This window comes from Quercus lobata, chromosome 3 (genome assembly GCF_001633185.2).
Source record: "Quercus lobata isolate SW786 chromosome 3, ValleyOak3.0 Primary Assembly, whole genome shotgun sequence".
Classification (NCBI taxonomy): domain Eukaryota; kingdom Viridiplantae; phylum Streptophyta; class Magnoliopsida; order Fagales; family Fagaceae; genus Quercus; species Quercus lobata.
Window position 1 is genome coordinate 9,519,588 of NC_044906.1, and position 22,707 is coordinate 9,542,294.

General features: G+C 37.2%; 1 protein-coding gene and 1 non-coding gene across 2 annotated transcripts; both read right to left on the reverse strand.

Moving 5' to 3' along the window:
• Nucleotides 1–13,260: 13,260 nt before the first annotated feature.
• Nucleotides 13,261–13,334, reverse strand: TRNAI-UAU. The gene has a single exon. It is a non-coding gene; the product is annotated as a tRNA-Ile (tRNA).
• A 5,971-nt stretch (nucleotides 13,335–19,305) lies between these two features.
• Nucleotides 19,306–20,838, reverse strand: LOC115980277. The gene is made up of 3 exons (XM_031102546.1): nucleotides 20,567–20,838; nucleotides 19,794–20,455; nucleotides 19,306–19,515 (listed from the first exon to the last, which is right to left on the reverse strand). The coding sequence occupies exons 1-3, from the start codon at nucleotides 20,836–20,838 to the stop codon at nucleotides 19,478–19,480; spliced, it is 972 nt and encodes a 323-aa protein (XP_030958406.1). The 3' UTR covers nucleotides 19,306–19,477.
• Between the last annotated feature and the right edge of the window lie 1,869 nt (nucleotides 20,839–22,707).

Consider the following 22,707-nt stretch of genomic DNA (forward strand, 5'->3'; position numbering starts at 1 on the left):
CAGAACATAGGACGAGATGAAGAAGGGAATACTCGTCTAGACCTCAAGACGAGATGAATTCCCAAAAGTGTTCGTCCGAGACGCGGACGAACAAAGACTTCAAAACTAGCTTAACAATCCATTACATTGGACGAGAAATTGCTAAAAGTCTAATCATCAAGGACGACAAAATGATCGTCCATAATTTTGGAATAATGAAAAATCTAGCCAAAAGGAATCAATTTACTTTATCTTGGTGATGTAATAAAATTCACCCTCATGCCCAAGACGAGGTGAAGTGAATTCCTAGATGGACGAACCACACAGTGATGAAAATAAAAATTTCATACATAAGGCTGGAAACGTATATATTCAAACACAATGGAAGTAAAAATAGAAGTATTCATTTCTTTCATGAAATTCAAAGGGTGGACGACCAACGTCCAAAAACCCCTTTAGTTTTGAATATGAAAATGTATATAAAACTCGTCCATAATCCTGGACGAGATGATTGTACTTGCATGAACTTTAAAAAAAGAAAAAGAAGTAAAAAGCCCAAAACAACAGGCACTTCTATGAAAAGGCAAATAAAAGTAAATTTTCTAAGGAAATAGATTTCACTTGGGCAAGCTCGTCTTGGGATCGTCCTGAATGACTTCAGTGTTAGCATCGTCCATGATGTTGACGTCCTCGGAACTCGTCTGCAACGCGGAACTCTCTGTAGCAAGAGGAAGCTTGAACGAGTTGAAGTCCAAATCAGGATACGCCTCTTTGGCATCAGCACGGAAGTCTTCATACCCAGCTGCATAATGACTGTCTAGACGATTCTTATACTCGTCAGACTTCTTAAAGGCAGCAATTGCTTCTTCACGTGCCTTCTCCAAGGACGAGGTAAGCTCTGAAACTTGTCCCTCGAGATGGACGATGCGGGTATCCTTCTCTAAGTTGTCAGCTTTGAGCTCCTCTACTTCGTTCTTCAACTTCTTCTCGCTTCTCAGCAGACGATTAAAATCCTCTGTCAACCTAATGACCTCCCCCTTCTTGAGCAAAACCTCATGGCCCAGCTCCTTAGCCTTATCCTTGGCTGTCTTGGCCTCTGAAGCAAGCTCCTTGGCCTGGCAGGTCGCTGTATAAAACTTTGACATAGCCTGCATTTGGACGAAAAGGAGTTAGACATTTCATTCAAAACTAAATGTCTACACACAAGGATGAGGAAGAAACTTACCTTGAAAAGGTCATGGATGCCAGAACGCTCAAACTCCTTCACTGACATGTTATAACATTCGTTAACCTCATGATCAGTGACGATCCCTTTGAACGTCCTCCATGCATAACCCTCGTCCAGAACCAAATTAGAGGGACGATCAGAGGACTCAGACGAGCCAAGCTTGTGAGAAGTTTTGGGAGCAGGGGGAGGATCAGACGGAACAGGATGAACCGTTTGGAAGGGCTCCACGTCCACCACAGGCTCGTCCAAGTTCACTGTTGGTGGCACGAACTTGGGAACCTTTGGAAGAGAAGTCCTTGGCTTTTGTTTTTTGTGGCCACGACGACTGGGGAGGTCGTCCAGATCCACAGTACTCGAGATTGATTTAGACTTCCTCTTTCCAGCCTGGACGGAAGCCACTTTAGCAGTAGGGGCAGCAATATCCTCGTCCCCGCTAGCCACTGTTTTCTCTTTGTTTTCCCTCATCGTGCTTATTCCTATGATGAGGAAATTTAATATATATAAAAAAGAAAAGAGAAAAAAGAAAAAGGAGAGCTGAAACAGTGGACGATCACTTACTTCGACGAGTGAGCTCCTCGTGACTTAAATTCTCAGCAGTAGGAGTTGAACCGAGTCCCCAAGTTGCTAGACGAGAAAAAGTAACCAAGTCGTGGAAAGTCCTTCCTGGAAAAGTGCGAACCACTTCTATCTGATCCAAGAAAAACTTATCCAAACGTGGATGAACGACAGCTGCATCACCAAGATAAAGGGTTAGACGAGTGACAGGTAAAAATTTTTGAAGGACAAACAAGATAAAAATGGAAAGAAAAACATACCCTCAGGACGAAGACGACCTAGAGGGCTGGTAAAAGGAAGGAAGAGGGGAATACCCACATCAGCTGGGTCCCCAGCCCAATTTCCAGAAATAATAAAAAATTCTTTTTTCCAAAGCCGGTCAGACGAACTACGGCCTGTTATTAAACTGTAATATGAACCTCTGGACGAGAACTGGTAGAACCCAGCAGATTTTTTGATCTCTAAGGGCTTATAACAGTAAAGGAACTCGTCCCCTGTAATTGGACGGTTCCCTTCCAATGCCTCACGCCATAATACTTGCATGGCAACTATCGTCCTCCAACCATTGGGGTTGAGCTGGTTTGGCCCAATACCCAACCTTTGGAAGAGGTCTCTGCAGAAAGAGTTTAAGGGAAACCTAAGGCCAGCTAATAGGTAAGAAGCGTATACCCCTATGCCAGAGGAAGGGGAACAACACCATTCTCCAGGCTGGGGTAGACGAGGGTTAAGCTCTTTAGGGATTTGGTATCTATCTACAAGAGTTTTTAACTTAGCACCGTCTAAGGTTGATGCTACCTCTGGGGCACAACTATAGATTACATCTTCGTCCTCTTCCTCGTCTTGAGGAGGACTTGATGGCTGTCTGGACGAGCTAGCCCCAGATCCAGAAGCCGCCCTACGTCGTTGTTCCTGAAATTCCTCTAAGGGAATGCCAGGAACCCCAGACGAGTAATGCTCGTCTGAGGAGTCACTACAGGACGAACTATCTACACTACCGTCACTCTTAGAAGAACCGTCCTGGTAGTCATCTATCTCTCTCTCTAGACTAGAAGATGAAGGCATGGTTGAAATGTAGAGGACTTAAAATGAGAGCCTAAAAAGAAAAAAAAAAAGAGGAAATACCTGATGAAACTAGGACGAGAGCTAGACGAAAATCTTGGAAGAGTTGGCAGAAGAGAGAATGAGGAAAAAAGTGAGGGGCATGAAAGAGAATGCGCTATTTATAGGCCCCAGCAACAGGGTCAACGAAGCGACACTCACCACTCAGAGATTGACACGTGGCGATCCCTTTGGGAAACGAGATCGACGCGACTGGCCAACCAACAGTTTCGTGACACGTGGCGTACGAAAAAGCGAAATTTTGTTGAAATCACGACAATGTCCTAGACGACCCTTTGAAAAAAGGGGCAACTGATAGAGAAGCGGAAAATAATTCCATCTCCAGCTCGTCCAAAGGGCTCGTCCAGAGCCTACAACGCAGGTTGATCCCAGAGTTTATCCAGAAGAAGAAGAAGAAGCGTCCATGAATAATAGCACCACTCCATAAACTGTCCTCCATGAAAGACATGATCGTCCATTAGGTTCGTCCATGAACAATCGTTAGATATCCTTGGACGAACCAAACAGTCCTACGCTAGACGGACGGAAGCTCAACACTTAGACTTTCAACTAAACCCACAACTATCTCAACAAACCCTTCGAATAAGTTAACTTCCATTAGCGGTTACAATTTTATATCCGTTGAGGTAGTTAACTCCGGAGTTGTTGGTTTCCACAAATCCTGGGACGGTTATTGGACAAGTAACCGTCCCAGGCTTCCTATATAAGGGACCGGTCTGAACCCGACATAGGTAAGATTTTCACTTAGACAATTTTCCAAAATACTTGGAACTTCCTTCTCTACGAAACTAACTTCTCCATCGAAGGGGGTTCGATCGGTCTTCTCCGGTCTCCTCTTTGATTGCGTTTCCTTCCTTGCAGGCCATTAATTCAATTTTTTTTTTCTTAATTGATAGTAGATGATAGATGGGGGATAGGAGATTTGAATCTTAATTCTTTTTAAAAAAAATGGGAGCAGGCTATGTTAACTTAAAGCATTCCATGTAACTAAAGCATTAGATCCCTATCACTAACAATGGTAGAAGGCATTCCATGTAACTTAAGCACAAACTGCATGAACAATTGAGCAACTTTAATAGTAGTGTAATGGTGAGTCAATGGAATGAAATGAACATACTTAGTGAACCTGTCTATGACAATAAACACCACTGACTTTTGTTGAGACTTAGGTAACCCTTTCACAAAATCCATACTAATGTCAAGCCAAGGCCTATTAGGAATAGCCAAGGGCTGCAACAGACTAGCAAGGAAGCAGGTATCACTCTTCAACCTTTGGCAAGCATCACACTCCCTAACAAACTATTTTAAGTCCCTCACCATACAAGTCCAATAAAAATCCTTTTTGAGCCTTTGAAAAGACTTCAAAACCTAGAATGACCCCCTAAAGGACTAGCATGCACCTGCTGCAACACATGAACTTTTAAATCCTGAGTAGAACCTCCTAAATACAGCCTTCCTTTATAAAACAACAAGCCATTGCAAAAAGTAAAACCAACAGGAACATTCTGCCTTGACTTAATGGCAAGAATGATATTCTGAATAGCAGGATCAGATTCATAGCTGGTCTTGAGATCATCAAGCCAAGTGAGAGTGGGAAAAGAAATGATGCATAAGGTGCCCACATTATCAAACTCAGCAGCAACATCCACAGCAACCTCCCTTCTAGAGAGTGCATCAGCAACCAAATTCTCCTTGCCATGCTTATATTCAACTAGAAATGCATAACCAAGAAGCTTGGTGATCCATTTTTGCTGAGCAGGAATTCCAATTTTCTGTTTTGGCAAACTTTTGAGACTTTGATGGTTTGTCTTGATCACAAAGGGTCTTCCAAGAAGGTAAGGTCTCCACTTCTTCACTGCCACCACCAAGGCCAATAATTCTTTTTCATAAGTGGAAAGAGCAAGGTTTTTACCCTTCAAAGCCTAGCTATGAAAGGCAATTGGCCTTTGATTCTACATTAAGACAACCTTAACACCTAATCTAGATGCATCACACTCTACCAAAAAGGGCTTGGAGAAATCAGGTAATGCCAACATAAGTGGATTTGACATGGCATCTTTAAGAAGTTGAAAGGCATGAGAAGCTTCAGAAGTCCAAACAAAGGAATCCTTTCTCAACAAGGTTGTCAAAGGGGCTGCAATCTAACCATATCCCTTTACAAACTTCCTATAGTAGCTTGTTAAGCCTAAGAATCTTTTTTAGGCCTTAACATCCTTGAGAATTGACCACTGATGCATAGTAGTTGTCTTTCTTGTGTCTATTCTGACCCCATCACCTGAGATAAGATGCTCTAAATATTCCACCTCCTTACAAGCAAACACAAATTTAGATTGCTTAGCATACAATTGATGTTTAACCAAAAATTCTAACACCTAACAAAGGTGCTCCACATGATCAATCAGATTCTTACTATAAACAAGGATGTCATCAAAAAACATCAAGACAAATTTCCTTAAGTAAGGTTTAAAATGGAATTCGTGTGGGATTGAAAGGTGGAAGGAGCATTGGTTAAGCTAAATGGCATCATCAGGAACTCATAATGACCCTTATAAGTCCTAAAGGCAGCTTTAGGGATGTTTTCTTCCTTCATTCTGATCTAGTGGTAACCAAACCTTAAATCAAGCTTAGAGAAAACAGTAGCACCAAACAATTCATCTAACAGTTCATCAATGATAGGTATAGGTATTTTATCATTAATGGTTTCCTGATTTAAGGCCCTATAATCAATACACATTCTCCAAGAGCCGTCAGCATTCCTAACTAAGAGAACTGGTGAAGCAAAAGGACTACTATTGTTTCTAATAAACTCAATAGATAACAATTCTTTGACAATTTTCTTAATTTCATTTTTTTTTTGGTAATAAGGGTACCTATAAGGCCTCTGACAAATAGTCTAGTGCTCATGATCTCTTAAGGGAGGCAGTCCCTCAGGTGTAGCAAAAACAGACTTGAACTCAGTTAACACAGTAATAACTTCTTCAGGCCACTGAGCTGAACCTTCTATAGACAACAAACAAGGCTGAAGTGAAATTTGGAGAACCAATCCCCTTTTAATTGACTGTTTCAAGAAGGTATCTCCACCTTGCAATTGAGACCTTGCACTCCTCAATCCTTGTAACAGAACCTGCCCGTGATTATGACAAAAACTCATTGTAAACAACTTAAAATCCCATTGAATTACTCCCAAAGTGCGCAACCATTGAGTTTCCAAAACTAAATCACACCCCCCCCCCCAATTGGCAACACATGCAAGTGTACCAAGAACTGATGCCCTTGCAACAAGATTGGCACTTCCTCACAAACACCTTGAGTTTTGACTATCAACATGAATATGCAACTATGACACCAAGGCAGCATCAATGATGTTATGAGTACTTCCTGAATCAATGAGAATCACAAAAGTCCTATGTTTAATCCTTCCCATGACTCTTATAGTTCCTAAAGTAGGGGCATTTAAGACTTTATTTGGAGGCTATTAATTTAATGAGGTGAATTGGATGTTTTGTTTGGCAACCATGTGAATTGAATTTCTTGAGAAATCATATGGTTTTTGATTTATGTTGAGGATTGTGATTTATTTTTGAAACTGAGTTCCTTGCATTTTGGGAAAGATTTTGACATATGCGATGGTTGATGGCATTGACTATGAAATTGTTTAATTGATATGTACATTATGCTCGTTGCATGCCAAGTGTTTGATAAATTGCCTATATGAGTTATGGGATTGAATTTCTTGACTTGTGTTGTGATGATTGTTATATGAGGTTATGGGTTATAATCTTAGTTGTTTATATGTGCTAACACAAGTAGCTCTAAGGTTTAACCAAGTCTCGAAGCTTTTGGCATAGTGTTAAAATTATAGTATTTTTCTTTTCGGACCCTAAATCTGTCCCTGACAGATTTGAGTAAGCGGCACTACATGATTTTTTATAACTTATAGAAAAATCATTTTGAGCCGAATTTTTGGTGGTACATACTAGACATATAAAAACTTCTCCTTATTTAATTTCAAGCCTTTTGGATAACACTAAGTGGACCAAATGAATTTTATAATAAGGGCTGACCTATTGGAAGTTATCTGAAAGTGTGATTAGGATGCTGAGACTTTAAGGAATTTACTCCAAGCTTTTGTTGTGTGGTTTAGCTTGTAAGTTTTTATGTGCTTTCTTTAACAAGTGTTTTACTTTGGCTAATTTTATCATGGTTTGGTAGCAACGTACTTTGTATCAAGTTGGTAAATGCACATTGTTTGCAGTAGGGAAATTAAAGGCTTTGGTTGTGTTTTAGTCCTATGAGTTTCTTGTATGCTTGTTTGGTTCCCATTTGGGTAGGGGTACTTGTCTTGGGATGGTCAAGCTAGGATTTAGGGCCTTAGGTTTTATTTTTGAGGGAATCATTTCCGATTTATGGAGACAAATTTGATGGTGTAATTTTGTAGTAAGCCTTGTTATTAATTGGCTTGATACTTGTGTTTCTAGGTTCTAAGGTACTTGGTGATGGAACTAGTAACTTGATTGGTTGAATGCGGTGTCAAGTTGAGGTAAATTTGGATTGGACTGCTGAGGTAAGTGGCTTCTTAATGGGATTTTTAAAAAGGAATCATTATTGCACTAAAATATTTTATGGTTAAACCCATTTTGGAAAATTATTCATGGTTTTCCTAAAACGTATTATGTGTATTATTATTGTTAATCATTTATGGAAAATACATGAAGCATTGAAAGTGCATCGTATTTCTTATTGCATATGGGAAAATGCATGATTTTGGTATGAAAAAGAAAAGCACCTTTGATGAAATTCTTGAGAATGGATTTTATTGATTTATTGCATTATTTGCAAAGTTTAAAGGAGCTTTGATAACTGGGGAAAATGATACAAAATATTTTGGACAAGGAATGAGTTTGAAAGCTTTGAGAACCTTGTGAATATCTTCAGATATTAAAGGTTTTGTGAAACTATTTGGAAATGAACTGTGTTTTGAATTCCTGTAAACTGTAAGCTCTTTATGTTTTACCCTTGGGTTGTGACATGTGATTGTCCGTTGATTACCCAACTAGATACTATAGTCTGTGTGACATTGGTATCTTAGCACCCGTTTTTGTGATGGTTATGAGTTTTGGCTTTGTGTCGGTAGATGAGTTTCGGCTTTGTGTTGGCAATGAGTTTCAGCTTTGTGTCGGCAAATGAGTTCCGGCTTTGTGTCGGTGATTGTCATGTGGCCTTGGGTTGGATTTTTTGGTTTGGAACAATGTTGTTATTGCTCATAGTGTATAGTATGTAGTTTTATGTTGAGATATTTTAAGAAAGCTTTGTGTTTCATAGTTTTAATCATTCTTGTCATTTTACCAATGAAAATGAATTTTTTGGATTTTCATTGAAATTCCCAAAGTATAACATGTTTTGTAAAATGCCCATTATCATGAAACTTGCATTTCCCCCACCCCCATTAATTATGCTACTTACTGGGCTTTAGCTCATTTCACTCTCTAACAGTTTTTTAGATAAATTTGCTATACCTCGGGCATGGAGCTTGTTTTATTGGTGGTGTTAGAGTGTTGTGCTAATTGAGAGATTTATGCTATGATTGGTTGGTGACTCAACTTTTCGAATTTATTGAGGCCATAGCTAATTCTATCGGAGGTTGGGCTCTTGAGGTTTGTTAGCCTTAGGCATGGTAGACATAGATTCTATCATTGAGGTTGCCTATCCTAGGAAGGATTGTGATTTGATGTTGATTCATTTGGAGTTTTGGAATTTTGTGTATATTTAGAGACATTATTTGTAATTTTTATTGTTTGTAAATGTGTTATAAAGCTCTGACTTGTAATATGGATATTTTTAGTATGGTTATTTATCCTTATCGTGTGTTAAGGAGAAGGAAAAAAAAAAAAAAAAACTATTACGTTCTTTCTCTTAATGGTTCTTCTCTCACGCTTTGGACCCTTTTGGGTTTGGGGCGTGACACACTCTCTGTCTCTTGCACTTATTTGATTGAGTTTTGGTACACAAGTTTAACCATGACCAAAAGAACGGGAAAAACACTCAAGAAACTATCCCGTTAAAAGCCATACCAATCATTTGTGGAGAGAGAGAAATTGAAAATTTATAAAGAAAACAAATGAGAGGTGAGAAGGTTAAAAATGTGGTTTAAAGGGAAAGAAAATCTATTGATGACTATTAGAATTCCATATAATAGCTGCATATGAAGAGCTTGGGTTAATGGAGAGACAAACAATAGAGTTGGAGATAGAGTAGTGTCTGAATTTATGGAGAGGCTCAATAAATGTCAACTGGTAAATCAAAAAAAAAATATATGAAATAAAAAAATAAATGATGACATTATGCTAATGTGGCTTAACTAGAATGTAGCATCAATAAATGCTACGCTTTAGTTTTTAGATATATATATATATATATATATATAGATAGATGTAGTTTTCATTATCCATTTGTCATTTTTTTTTATAAAAATATTTAAAACAGAATTATAAAACTCAATCCATTGGCACTATATTAATTATTGACCCACACAACTACACTTATTAGAACATAAATAATACACTAGTTGTCTACTTAATCAATCAAATGCTTAAAACATCACCAACTTTACTTTTTTTTTCTTGAATCACTAACTTTATTACAAGGAGTTATTAAAATGTGATAACAATACACACATGTGTAACAAACCCTCTCTATTTTCTATTTATTAAATTATATAAAATTATATTATACTCATACTATATACGCACACATTCACACAAATCACCATTCACAGGAATAACATTTCAACATAACAATAATAATAATAATAATGCACACAATCAGTATCAAACACACACACACATAATATAAATTTATAATAAAGAGAGAGATACAATTCACAATTCATAAATACTCATTTTTTACTTTAAGAGTCGGAGATATCGAGGTAGTTGGCTAAAGGTCATATAAACTCTTTACTATATACAAATAAATTCAATGAGGTACTAGCATACTAAATTTTTTACCATATGCAACTAAATTCATTAAATTGATCAATTTTGGTATTAGTACTGATGATGAAACTAAATTTCCAACCATATCTCTATGCAACACCATAATAAAAGGTCTAGTATAATGAAAGGCTCCACGTGGTTTGGTGATGGATAGGTCTTTAGGTGCATTCAAATCCTAGGGAGAAATGAGTTTGATTTGCCAACAATTATTTGAAACCTACTACCTAATGCTATCTTAAGATCTTGGTGAGATTTAGTTTAAGTTATAACTAAATCATTAGAGGAAGTATTGTGAGGTTGCTAATACCTTTGAGACCTCTCAAGCTTGAATTCTCTTATTTTTAATTTTAAAATTTAGCAAGGAACTCATTTTATCGACGACAACCTCTTTGTTTTTCAGAATGAAGACATTTTATTTATTTATTAGTTTTTTGTTTTTTGAGGGGACATAGATGAGAATTTCTCAAGTAGCTTTTTTCAGACATGATAAATCATTGCCAGTTGACATCTTTGAAAGTGAAAAAAGAAAAAGAAAAAGTCTAAATCTCATGTACAAGTTAAGAAAACATTTAGAATAGAATTCCAAGCAAACGCGTTACTGATTTTTTTGTCCAGTGCCTTGTTTTACAGTTTAAGCAGCTAGTTGCTAAAGGCATTTCAAGAACAAGTAATTTTTATTCGATTGAATTTCTTGGAAGTTCATATTTCTGTGGGATTTGATACATGGAGATTGAACAAGTAGCTACAATGCATGACATGGTCAAACTTACCTGAATCATACTTATCATATTTGTCCCTTTGTTAATTACTTTATTCATTACCCTTTTAAGGTGATTGTCTAAGGACTTGAACTAACGTAATATTTTAAAAGGTAAGAGGCTCGTAAGTTCAAAATTAGTATTTTTGTTTTTTGGTGATTCTGATGCAGATTTTAAGGGTTCAAAATTATTTTTTTATTATTTTTAATTTTTTTATTACAATTTGATGAAGTGGTGGACATTTATTTTTATATGGACTTGCCACATTTTACCACCACAACTACTTAAAATTGTGTAAAAATTGAATCTATTTTTAAAGCAGAGTTTATGGTGTATCTTTGTATTAGAACTTAAGAATCCACTTTCCTCTTTAAAATTAAAAAAAAACAAAAAAAATTTGATTAGACTTTCCCTTTCAAAAATTATAAAGCTAGCTTGATGACTTCATATCTTTTTTCGGGCTGAATCGGATACTTCAATTCATATCCTACTACATGCGAATAGACTTCTTCAATATATTCATTTAAAATGTAATATAAAACGCTGATGCAAGGACGGAATTGTCAAAGTATACCCCTAAAAAAATGTAATATATAAAAAAAAAATTAATATAAAACTCATTTCATGATCAGTATGAGAATTTGTCATGGATATTTTCAGTCATGACCATAATCTTCATTCTTCATTGCCACTCGACATATTTGAAAGTCTGAAAAAAATAAAACCCATACTTTTCTGAACCAGCTGGCCGGACAAAATGGGCTTCTGCCCTTTTCAAATAAATTAATTAGCCTTTTGCCCTTCTTCCTAAACTAAATAGAGAAATGCCCCTCTTTTGAAACTCGACTTTTTCAAAATCAAGTTAAGCCCTATAATGACGTTTTCAAAGACCTATAGTGATGTTTTTAAGGACCTATAGTGGCGTTTTGTAACTTGATATCCATGAAATCGAGTTATAGGCAATCTTCTTCTTTCCTTTTACCTATAAATATGAACTTAACATCAACCATTCCCTTCAGCTCAAATCTCAATCACCTCATTTCACTATCTTCCTCTCACATTATCTTTCTTTGTAGCACACAATCCATTTCTTGCTTCGTTCTTAACTACCTTATATATTGTTCCTTACTCTTTCTTTGCGTCACACAAATTAAGGTCATTTGGGTTGTACAATGAAGATGGCAACACTACACTTGTGCTTCGTTTTCTTTCTAATTAGTACATCTACGATGGCTTCTGTCTCATCAGCATCAATCAAAGTGGGCTTTTATAAGACCAGTTGTCCTGTTAACAAAGCTGTGTCAAGGAATCCTGGCATAGCTGCTGGCCTAATCAGAATGCATTTCCATGACTGTTTTGTTAGGGTACAGCTTCTTCTCACCCTTATTGGCCACTATATTTTCAGTATTTTATAAATCAAATACACCATTTTCTCTCCAGAAAAAGCATTTATGACATCCTTAATTACTACGATGACTTTTGTATGTATTAAAAGCTATGAAGCATGGGTGCATTTTGGGACTCGGGTGCGGGTGCAAGACTCGGCAATTTTTGAAAAAGGTGGGTGTGGGTGCGGTGGGACTTGGCGATTAAAAAATTACTAAAAATATTTTTATTTATATTTTTAATATATTGCTAAGCATACTTTTTCAAATTATATAAATATATACCAAATTTAAGAGCAATAGTAGATAATAACTAAAACATGATGTTCATAAATTAAATACAACCCACAAAATTGAAACTAAAACATTCCACAAGATTGAAAGCTAATTTCAGCTAATTTATCAATTTCAAGTCTAAATATCTATCTAATAATTATAATAATACTATTAAAACAATTTTATTATTAAAATATTCTTTAAAAAAATTACTATTAAAAACGCAATATAAAGGCTCAAGTTAAATATTAAAATAAGTTTATTATTCATATATTAGTATTACATGTGGGCCCATAGAAATAAAGCTTTTGTCAAATCTCTTTATCATTTCCAACACCCAGTCACGTGCTAAGTTCACAAAACAAAAAGAAAGCATAAAGGAAAATTTAAAATAGAATTGAAAAGGACGAGTAGAGAAAACGAACAAAGGAGAAGAAGAAGAAGAAGCAGTAGCAGCAGCCGCCTCTGCCATGGCCTGGGTTCATTCTAGCAACTGTCACGTGTTGGAAAATTGCTGTAAGGGGATGAGTTCATTGGTTTTGCCGCTACGGCTCGAGTTTGAGTAGCGTCGGCGCGAGTCGGCTAAAAAAAAAAAAACACGTGGCAGGACGTGGCCCAACGCACGGGCAGCGGCGTCCCTCGCGCGTCGCAACATCGTGCCGCGTCGGACGTGGGTGTGGCTCCTCTGGCGACACGTCTGTGCTTCCCAGATTAAAAGCAAAACCTTATCTTAGAATATCACAATTTATAGAAATAACATGTCTATCAAGAGCTTATTTGATCCAAATTTATTTAATTTTTTTGGCTTAAAAGCAAAACATTTTTCCTCAAAAAAGAAAAAAAAAAAAAAGCAAAACATTTTCTTAAAATATCACATTATTAACATATATAGATATGATAACTTAAAACTTATTAACCCTTTTGCCTAGCCATGACATTGACACCAATAAAAATCATTTGAGTATTGGTCCTGGCGGGGCTTGAACCCGCGACCTTCGGCTCATAAGACCAACGCTCTAACCAACTGAGCTACGGGACCGTTGCATGAAAAACATTTCATGATATTATCTGTGGCACTTTTCCAATTTGATACTAATACAAATTAATGACATTCTTTTTGAATGGTGGATAATGGTTTTATTGTAATTGGCAGGTGTTAAAGACTACATTTCAACCCAGACAAATTAAACTGACACAAAACGCAGATTTTTTTTAGCTTCATTTTAAATGTCTATCAGGATTTTTCTAGGCAAACTAAACTAGATTGACTTTTTTTTTTCCCCTTTTTTTTTCCCAATTTCTTTTGTTGTACGACTTGTTAAAGTATTATTTTTTTTAAAGGTGTATTGTCCTTTTATCATTTTACATATTAATGAACTTTGCATTCAATATAAACTTAGTTATCATACTTCTACCACATATATTCAAACTTAAATAATGTAGTATATTTAAGTATATAGTGTCCAATATAACCTAAAATTTTAAAAAATTAGTTTCTTCCAATCCCTCATGTGTGTACTTCCTGTTATGAGAGACTAAAAAAAAAGAATCTGACTTTAAGCAATTAAAACTTACATGACAATTTCAAATAGCAAATCTGCCATTCCTAGGAACCATAATTAATCACATTGAACTAAAACTTGCAAGACAATTTCAAATACCAAATCTACCATTCCTAGGAACCACAATGAATTAAACCATAAGATTTGAGAATTTTATACCAAAAAGTTTAAAAAAGAAAAATGGCTACTGGTTTGGTCAGAAAAATATTAGTCAAATAATAATGCATAATCAATAGTACATTGGAATCTCAAATTCTAAAACCAAACCAATATATAACCCTTAAAAGGGACATTGAATCCAACTTTTTAATCACAAAAGAAAAAAGAAAAAGTTGTAGTGCATAATCAAGCCACAATATATAAACAAAACAGAATTCCACCTGCAACAAATAAAATGCATAATCAATAGTAGATGGGAATCTCAAATTCTAAAACCAAACCAATTCATAAGTCATAACCCATAAAAACAACATCGAATCTTAATCTTGACCCTAAATTTCAATTGCAAAACAAAAAAAGAAAAAGAAAAAGCTCACAATCCCGAAAAAGCTGCAATGATACAGAGAAAATTTGTTAAATAAAAGTAAATCATCTATAAGTACTCAAATCCAAAACACTAAGACATACACAATAAAAATAATCATACCATAGATTATTATTTTGAAGGTAGTCATATATATTTTTTGTTTTATTTCAATAATCTATAAGAAGTAAATCTTATGATTCACAATATTCAGTATTGTGGAATTGACTAATCTCTGTCTTATTTACACTAAATGTATCACTTTTTGTAAATATAGGACTTTAAGTCCATTTTCTATTATAACCTCTCTCAAGCCCATAGATATTAGAACCAAGTAGCCTAAAGCTAGAACTGATTTTGTCAGTCCTACTCAAATTGTGGAAGCTTTCCCTCCAAAAAGTAGCTAAGGTGGGGATTCTGCATCTGGGAACTTGCAAGATGGAAAAGCACATGGAACCTGTCCTCATCTTAACTCTAAAACTATAGAAGAGCAAGGGTCCTATACAGTTATAGATTCCACATAACACAATCAATCAGCTTTGACCTGAGGAAAAAAAAAAAAAAAATTGATAAGAGAATGATTGGAGGGAGAAAAAAAAGTTATCACAATGAACCAACTGCAAATTATCTACCACCTCAAGCATCAATGTTGCATAATGAAATATTGTAGATACTTAATTTTTTTTAGTATTCTCCCCAAAAAAATTCCAAATCTTCATTAAAGTAGAAGAGCCCAACAATCTGACATACAACTCTAAGATGCATACTATAAGCCAATTAACAATGTGTCTGTTACCAAACCAAACCAACTTTCAAACCCAAGAAAAACCAAAATAAAAGGCTTCCAATCAGACAGACCAAGGGTACATACAAAAAATGTACATACAATTAAATACAATTAGATCATGGTAATCTTCTCCAAAAATTTCTAACTCTATCAACTCCTCTGGCTTTGGAACTGACTTAACTAAATCCTCCAGAGATGAAACCACATTTAGCAAGTAATTAACATTAAAAACAAATAATTTTACTCCTCAAACATTTAGATCTTAAACCATCCATCTTACAAAACATAAAGACAATTAGAAAAGAAAAGTGAAATCCTAACAAAAATCTCTTAAATGGAAAAAAAAAAATAATAACAAAAAAGGAGAAAATTAGAACTCATATTTTTCGATTGAGATAAAAGAACAACCCAAGAAATAACTCTAACAACCATATGTAAAAGAAAAGCCAGTAGGAAATAACAAAATGCTATTCTAAAAAAGAACCATGTAAAAGCATTGTTAAATATTATGTGTATATATATATATATATATATATATAGGCAAATATTCCCTTAGGAAAAATTATTACAGGCCAACACCAAAAATCTTATAAGAAAACTATCATATACTTATTCAAAGCAGCCCAAAACACCAAGACCTACAAACATTAAAAAAAAAAAAGGTTTAGAAATCAATCATTATTGAACAACTAACATGTTTTTTCCTACACATATTCAAGAGCTAAAACTCATGATGCCACCCCAAAAACTCTGAATTATGATAAATCAAGAAGAAAGCATCTAAATAAAGAGTATAACACAATGACTTAGATTGTCCCTAATGAATAAATACAAATCATCGAATGACTTAGATTGTCCCTAATAACAGTAAATAATTAAAGATTATAACTTGAGGCCAAAACATTGAAAGAAAGAGAAAAAACGTCCGGATTTTAATTCAAATTCAAATAACAAAAAATAGCGGTGAGGATGTGAAATAAGAACTGAAATTAATGATTACATAATCATCACAAATAGAAATTCAAATCCTTCAAAACCAACACAATGTAATCATTGAGCTACATTGAATAGTAAAATTTAACAAAAACAAATAAGCCAAAATTAATTGCAAAGCCAAGCAAACATAATAATCAACATTCATGGACTAATGTAAAAAATTAATTAAAGAATAAATGAATTAGTGAATCAATAGAAGTACGCAAAATATTGTTGTTCTTTGGTCATTCAGATGGAACCAAGAATTAAAAAAAAAATGTTTGCATGATACTTTTATTGGCTTTTTAAAAAAAAAAGGTTCTTCTAAAAAGGTTTTTAAGAACCGCGACAAAGAAAGATGAAAGAGAGATTATAAAAGAAGCGGAAGCAAACATTGTAATATGGTTTTGAGTTGCAAAAAATATGAAAGATTGTTTTAGTTTTTAATAATCTATTGCCTATTTCCAATATGATGATGGTAAAGAATTTGGTTTCCATTAGCCAAGGATATATATAAATAAATACTTAAAGCACATCAAACAGTAAAACTTAAAGCAAAATTTACACTATATTTTGTAAATAAAACATAATAGTTCAATGTCATATGACCAGTGACTTTTATGAATAAGTAAACTTAGTATATATTTACACCCATTAAAAATAACAGCAACAACCAATAGCCTAAGGTAAATTGTAAATGCCAACTTCTAAATTTTAGTATGTATTTAGTGCTTTAACTTAATTCCATGAGCTTACAGATAAATATAGTCACTATTCTACTAACAAATGTGCAATTAAACAATTAGGAAAGAAATACATTAATACATCAAAACAAAGGACCATAAACTTTGCATATGAAAAAGAATCCAACAAATTTAGACAATATTTATACATTTTGGTGAAAACAGATTCAGCTCTTACAAAAGATAATCTTGAACAACATAAACAAACAATTTTTATTTTTATTTCATTATATGGTGTTCTTATTGTCAAGGAATCCATACATAATAATAGAGTAGGCATGAAGATGTAGGAAAAGGCGGAATAAATATGTTTTAAAATTACTATTTGTTAAGAATGTAAAGTGAGAGAGAAAGACTGAATAGTCTATATATTGATGTGTGTGAAATAATGTACAATAGAGAGCGCTAAACTAGTCTTTCTCTCTCACTTTATATTCTTAACATGGTATCAGAGTAACAGTGAGATAGATCAAACTGCCAACCAACTGACGATAGCGAGTAGCATCAGATATAGGTTCACCGTCCAAGGGTGTGAGCTTTGCATTGTATTCCAAAGGAGTGGAAACAGTCTTGTTATCAGTGACACCGGCTTTGGAGAGAAGATCAGAAGCATATTTAGCCTGGGAAAGATAGTATCCATTAGAGGATGAGGTAACCTCAAGCCCAAGAAAATAGCTGAGAGTGCCCAGATCTTTCATCTCAAAATGCTGATTAAGGAAGTTCTGAAGAGAGCGGATACCTACAGAATCATCTCTAGTAATAATCATATCATCAACATAAAGAAGAATAAGAGTGACACCAGCAGAGGATCTTCGAACAAAGAGAGCAGTGTCATGAGGACTCGAAGTGAAACCCTGCTGAGCAACAACTGAGCTAAAATTTTCAAACCAAGCTCGAGGAGCCTGCTTGAGGCCATAAAGAGCACGGCGAAGGCGGCAAACTTGATTGTCTGAGTGTGGATAGCCAGGGGGTGGTTGCATGTACACTTCTTCATGGAGGTCTCCATTGAGGAAAGCATTCTTCACATCCATTTGATAAAGAGGCCAACGGCGAACAGCAGCCACAGCAATGAGACATCTAACAGATGTAAGACGAGCAACAAGAGCAAATGTTTCCTCATAGTCAATACCATACTCCTGAGTAAAGCCCTTGGCAACTAGACGAGCCTTGTATCGTTCAACAGATCCATCAGCCTTGGTCTTGATCTTGTAAACCCACCTACAACCTACTACAGACTGATTAGGAGGCAAATCAACCATATCCCACGTGTGATTCTTATGAAGGGCATCTAGTTCTTCATTCATAGCTTGCTGCCAAAGAGGGTCAGTGTGAGTCTCACGATAGGTGTGAGGTTCATAGAGAGTGGCAAAAGCAAAAGAGTAATGGTAATCAGTGAGATAAGGGGGAGGAATGCTTACCCGAGTGGAACGACGAAGTTCAGGACCAATAGGAGACTCAGGAGAGGGTGGTGCCACAGGATCCAAGACAGGCGGGTCATATGCCGGAGACAGAACCGGAGATGAGTCGTCTGGAGAGGCAGTCGATGCTGAAGAATCCTCCACAAGTTCAGGATATAGAGGGAGGAAAAGATTAGTAAAAATGGGAGACTCTGAGGAAGAAGATGTAGGAAACTGCTGAAGACTCGTGAAAGGACGATGTTCCCAAAACTCAACATGACGGGAGACACGAAGGCGATGAGAAATGGGATCATAGCAGCGAAACCCTTTTTGAGACACACCATAACCAAGGAAACAACAGAGACGAGTACGAGGTTGGAGCTTTGTTCGTTCATGAGGAGGAAGAGAGACAAAGCAAGCACAACCAAAAACCCGAAGAGAGGAGTAGTCAGGAGTTTGACCATAGAGAAGCTCAAATGGTGATTTGTTGTGTGTAGTTGGTGAAGGAATACGATTAATAGTGTGCACAGCAGTGAGTGCGGTCTCACCCCAAAATCGCTCAGGAAGAGAGGCAGAAATGAGAAGGGTGCGGACAACATCAAGAATGTGACGATGTTTTCGTTCTGCACGACCATTTTGTTGAGAGGTGTAAGGACAAGACCGCTGAGGAAGAGTACCATGTCTGTCTAAAAAGGATAGGAAAGATTTATCATTATATTCTTGAGCATTATCTGATCGAAAGACTTTAACGGTGCGATTGAACTGTGTTTCAATCATTTTATGAAATGTTTGGTAAATAGACACAAGTTCAGACCTATGGTGAAGCAGATAAATCCAAGTATACCGAGAAAAATCATCCACAAATATGACAAAATACTTAGATCCCCCCTCAGTGGGAACAGGTGCAGGACCCCAAATATCAGAATGTATAAGATCAAAAGGGGCAGAAGAAAAGGAGTCACTTTTATTAAATGGCAATTTTGTTTGTTTGCCAAAATGACAGGAAGTACAATCAAATTTTGAAAACTGAACTGAACCTAAATGACCTTGAGAAGCTAACAATTGAAGACGAGATAAGGATGGATGACCAAGACGAGCATGCCATAGATCAGGTGAGGAGGTGACAGTGGTAGCAGCTGCAGAAACAACTTGTGAAGGAATCTTCAAGTCATGAACCTCAAACATGCGACCAACCTTACGGCCTGTCCCAAGCACTTGACCCGTCCGGGGATCCTGCACATCCACACCATGATTAGTAAATAGAAGATCTACGCCTAATTCGCAAAGTTGACCAACAGAAAGCAAATTGAGGGATAACTTTGGAATATGAAAAGTGTCACTAAGGGATAAACAAGGAGAAGAGATTGTTCCTTTATGACTAACAGGCATAGGAGTTCCATCAGCAGTGTAAATGGTGATTGGATGTTCTAAGGGTGCCTTATCAGAAAATTGGGATTCATCAGGAGTCATATGGTTACAACATGCAGTATCAAAAAACCAAGGTTGTTTACCTGAGGTGACAGAAAGGGCAGTGGAAGTGCGGGATAAAACCTGTTGAACAACTGCCTCAATATCAGCCGTAGTAAGTGAGGAAGCCAAAGATGGACCTGTAGGAACCGATGGATCTGAAGGACATACAGCAGCTGCCTGAGGAAGAGAAGCTTTATTCTGCTCTTGCACAAATTTCTGTAGCTTACGACAAACAGAGATGTCATGGCCTTTGGCACGGCAAAACTTGCAATGAGCACCTTTGGAAGACTGAGAGGTGGGACGCCCGGAGTTTATTCGCGGAGGAGCAGTGAATGCAACAATGGGAGGCTGTGGTGAGGGTGTAGCCAAGACATGATCAGATGATGTCATGTGATAAGTGGGCCGACGATTCTCCTCAGAAATGAGCTCCTTTACTGCAGCATCAAGAGAAGGAGTAGGAGACCGGCTAAGTAGAGAAGCCCGAGTAGGCTCAAAATCCTCACGTAAACCCATCATGAAGTGCATAAATCTACGGCGATCCCGATATTTGACAAAGAGCTCAATGTCCTTAGAACACACCAGTGGAGGATCTGCAGCAGAGAGTTGTTCCCACATAGTAGAAGTCTGAGAATAAAAATCAGAAATAGACTGACCTGTCTCTTGGCGCATTTGATAAAGCTTTGATTCAATGTGAAACTCCAAGCTTGAATCATTAGTGCAGTTATAACGATCGGCCAAAAATTTCCAAGCAGCCTCAGCAGTTTCAAGACGAGGAAGAAGATTATGAATGGAGGGAATAGAGGTATTGATAAACCAAGATAAGATCTTACTCTGAATACTCTCCCATTCTTCTAGACGTTCTTCATAATCATCTGTTGGAACAGCAGTCTTGGAAGACTCTTCAGCAGCTGTGGCTTTGGACTTAGGGTTTGGTACTGGCTTAGGAATTGAACCAGTCACATATCTCCACAGTTTACGACCCTTGAGAAAGACGGTCATATTCTGAGACCATGCATGATAGCTAGTAGGACCATCCAACATGATGGTGATAGGACGTATGATATCTCGTTCACTTTGTTGAGCCATAATGAAGAAAATGACCAAAAAGTGAGATTTAGATAGGTGTGAGGTTCATAGAGAGTGGCAAGAGCAAAAGAGCAATGGTAATCAGTGAGATAAGGGGGAGGAATGCTTACCCGAGTAGAACGACGAAGTTCAGGACCAAACCCTAGACTACTAGTACAAGCAGGAATGGGCTTGGGCCTATTACATTAGGCTAATATGTCTAATATATATCTCTAACACCCTCCCTCAAACTCAAGGCGGAAGCTCGATGAAGGCTTGAGGTTGGATAAGCATGAGAAGATCACTTGGAGATGCCTTGAAGAATGCCTTTGAAGAAACCACAATGAAGAATGTGCCAATTGACTAATTTCGGAGTCTTAAATGCAGAAACGGAGTCCAAAATCGGAATCTACGCGAAAAACTGAGCAAGATAGGCCCTTTTGGAAATTTTGACTTTTGGTCAAAGGTCAACGCAAAAAGTTAAAGTCAACAGTCAAAGTGCTCACGGGTTAGATCCGGGTGGTCTGGGTCAGGTCGGTCTGGGTCAACGGTCAGCTAGGTGACGTGGTGCTGACGAGACAACACTGCTGACGTGGTTGATGACGTGTCGCTGACGTGGACTAGGGCTGATGTGGAGGTGCTTGCATGGCTGCTGACGTGGAGTGATGACGTCATCTCATGACGTCAGATGACATCAGCAGTAGTTTTCCGGCACTGGCAGGAGCGTGCGATGTTCACCGGCACGTGGAGGAGAAGCCAGAAACTAGGGAGGCGCGTGCAACATCGGTTGAAAGCCATATTTCTTTCGTAGGTAGATCGGTGGTCGACATGGCCGATTGGACGGTGCGTGTGGCTAACAGATGAACTACACAATTGGAAATCGTGGCAGTGTGTGGGAAAGATTCGGAAACGCAGGCGGCGCGTGTTGGCGCGTGTTACCTCGTTTGATTACCAGATTCTCAGGCCAAGTGGATCGGTGGACGACAAGGCCGTCTTGGCGGCACGTGTGACTGAGATCCGAGCTGGGAGTCAAGAATCTTCGGCGGTGCGTGTGAGAGTTCCAGGAGCCATTGGTCGTGCGTGCGGCTGCTGTTGGAGGTCGGGTTTCTGGGTTTTGGTCGCAATATGCCGTGGAGCACGTATGTCTTGTTGGTTTCATCAGGCGAAGGCTTGATGTGCACAGATCTGATAAGTCAAGTCCCGGCTTTGCTTGAGTTTGTGGATCTTGGACACAGCACTGCGCCACGGTGGCTGCGAGATGCCATGGATTCTAGATCCAGCAGAGAAACATGTGTGACTTCAGATGGTGGTATGCACGTGAGAATCTTCTTTGCTTGCTAGAGATGTTTTGTTTGATGCCAAGAACGAAGTTTGGCTCTGATACCATGTTAAAAATTAGCATAGAGATGTGTTATACCATGTTGTATATGCTAGAGTGGATGTGGAAGAGGAAGCATAGAATAGGAACATTGAGAACACGAGGGTTACGTGGTTCAACCTTGATGGCCTACATCCACGGAGAAATCCCTTAAGGGCTACATCTTTATTGTATGAGAGTGTAGTACAATAACCTCCTGTGTTACAATGAACCCTAACATGTGTATATATATGCGACCAAACCCTAGACTACTAGTACAAGCAGGAATGGGCTTGGGCCTATTACATTAAGCTAATATGTCTAATATATATCTCTAACACTATTAAAAGACTTTTCTAAGTTAGGTTGAAGAAGATCACTAAACACCAATCCAATCTAACCAACAACACAAATATACATCAGAATTGAATCTCACACCAAATATTCATTTTTAAATTGCTACACTTCTTATTGCCTACCTCTCATGAATTCCTTCCCATTCAAATATTTATATTCACTGAAAACAAAGAAAT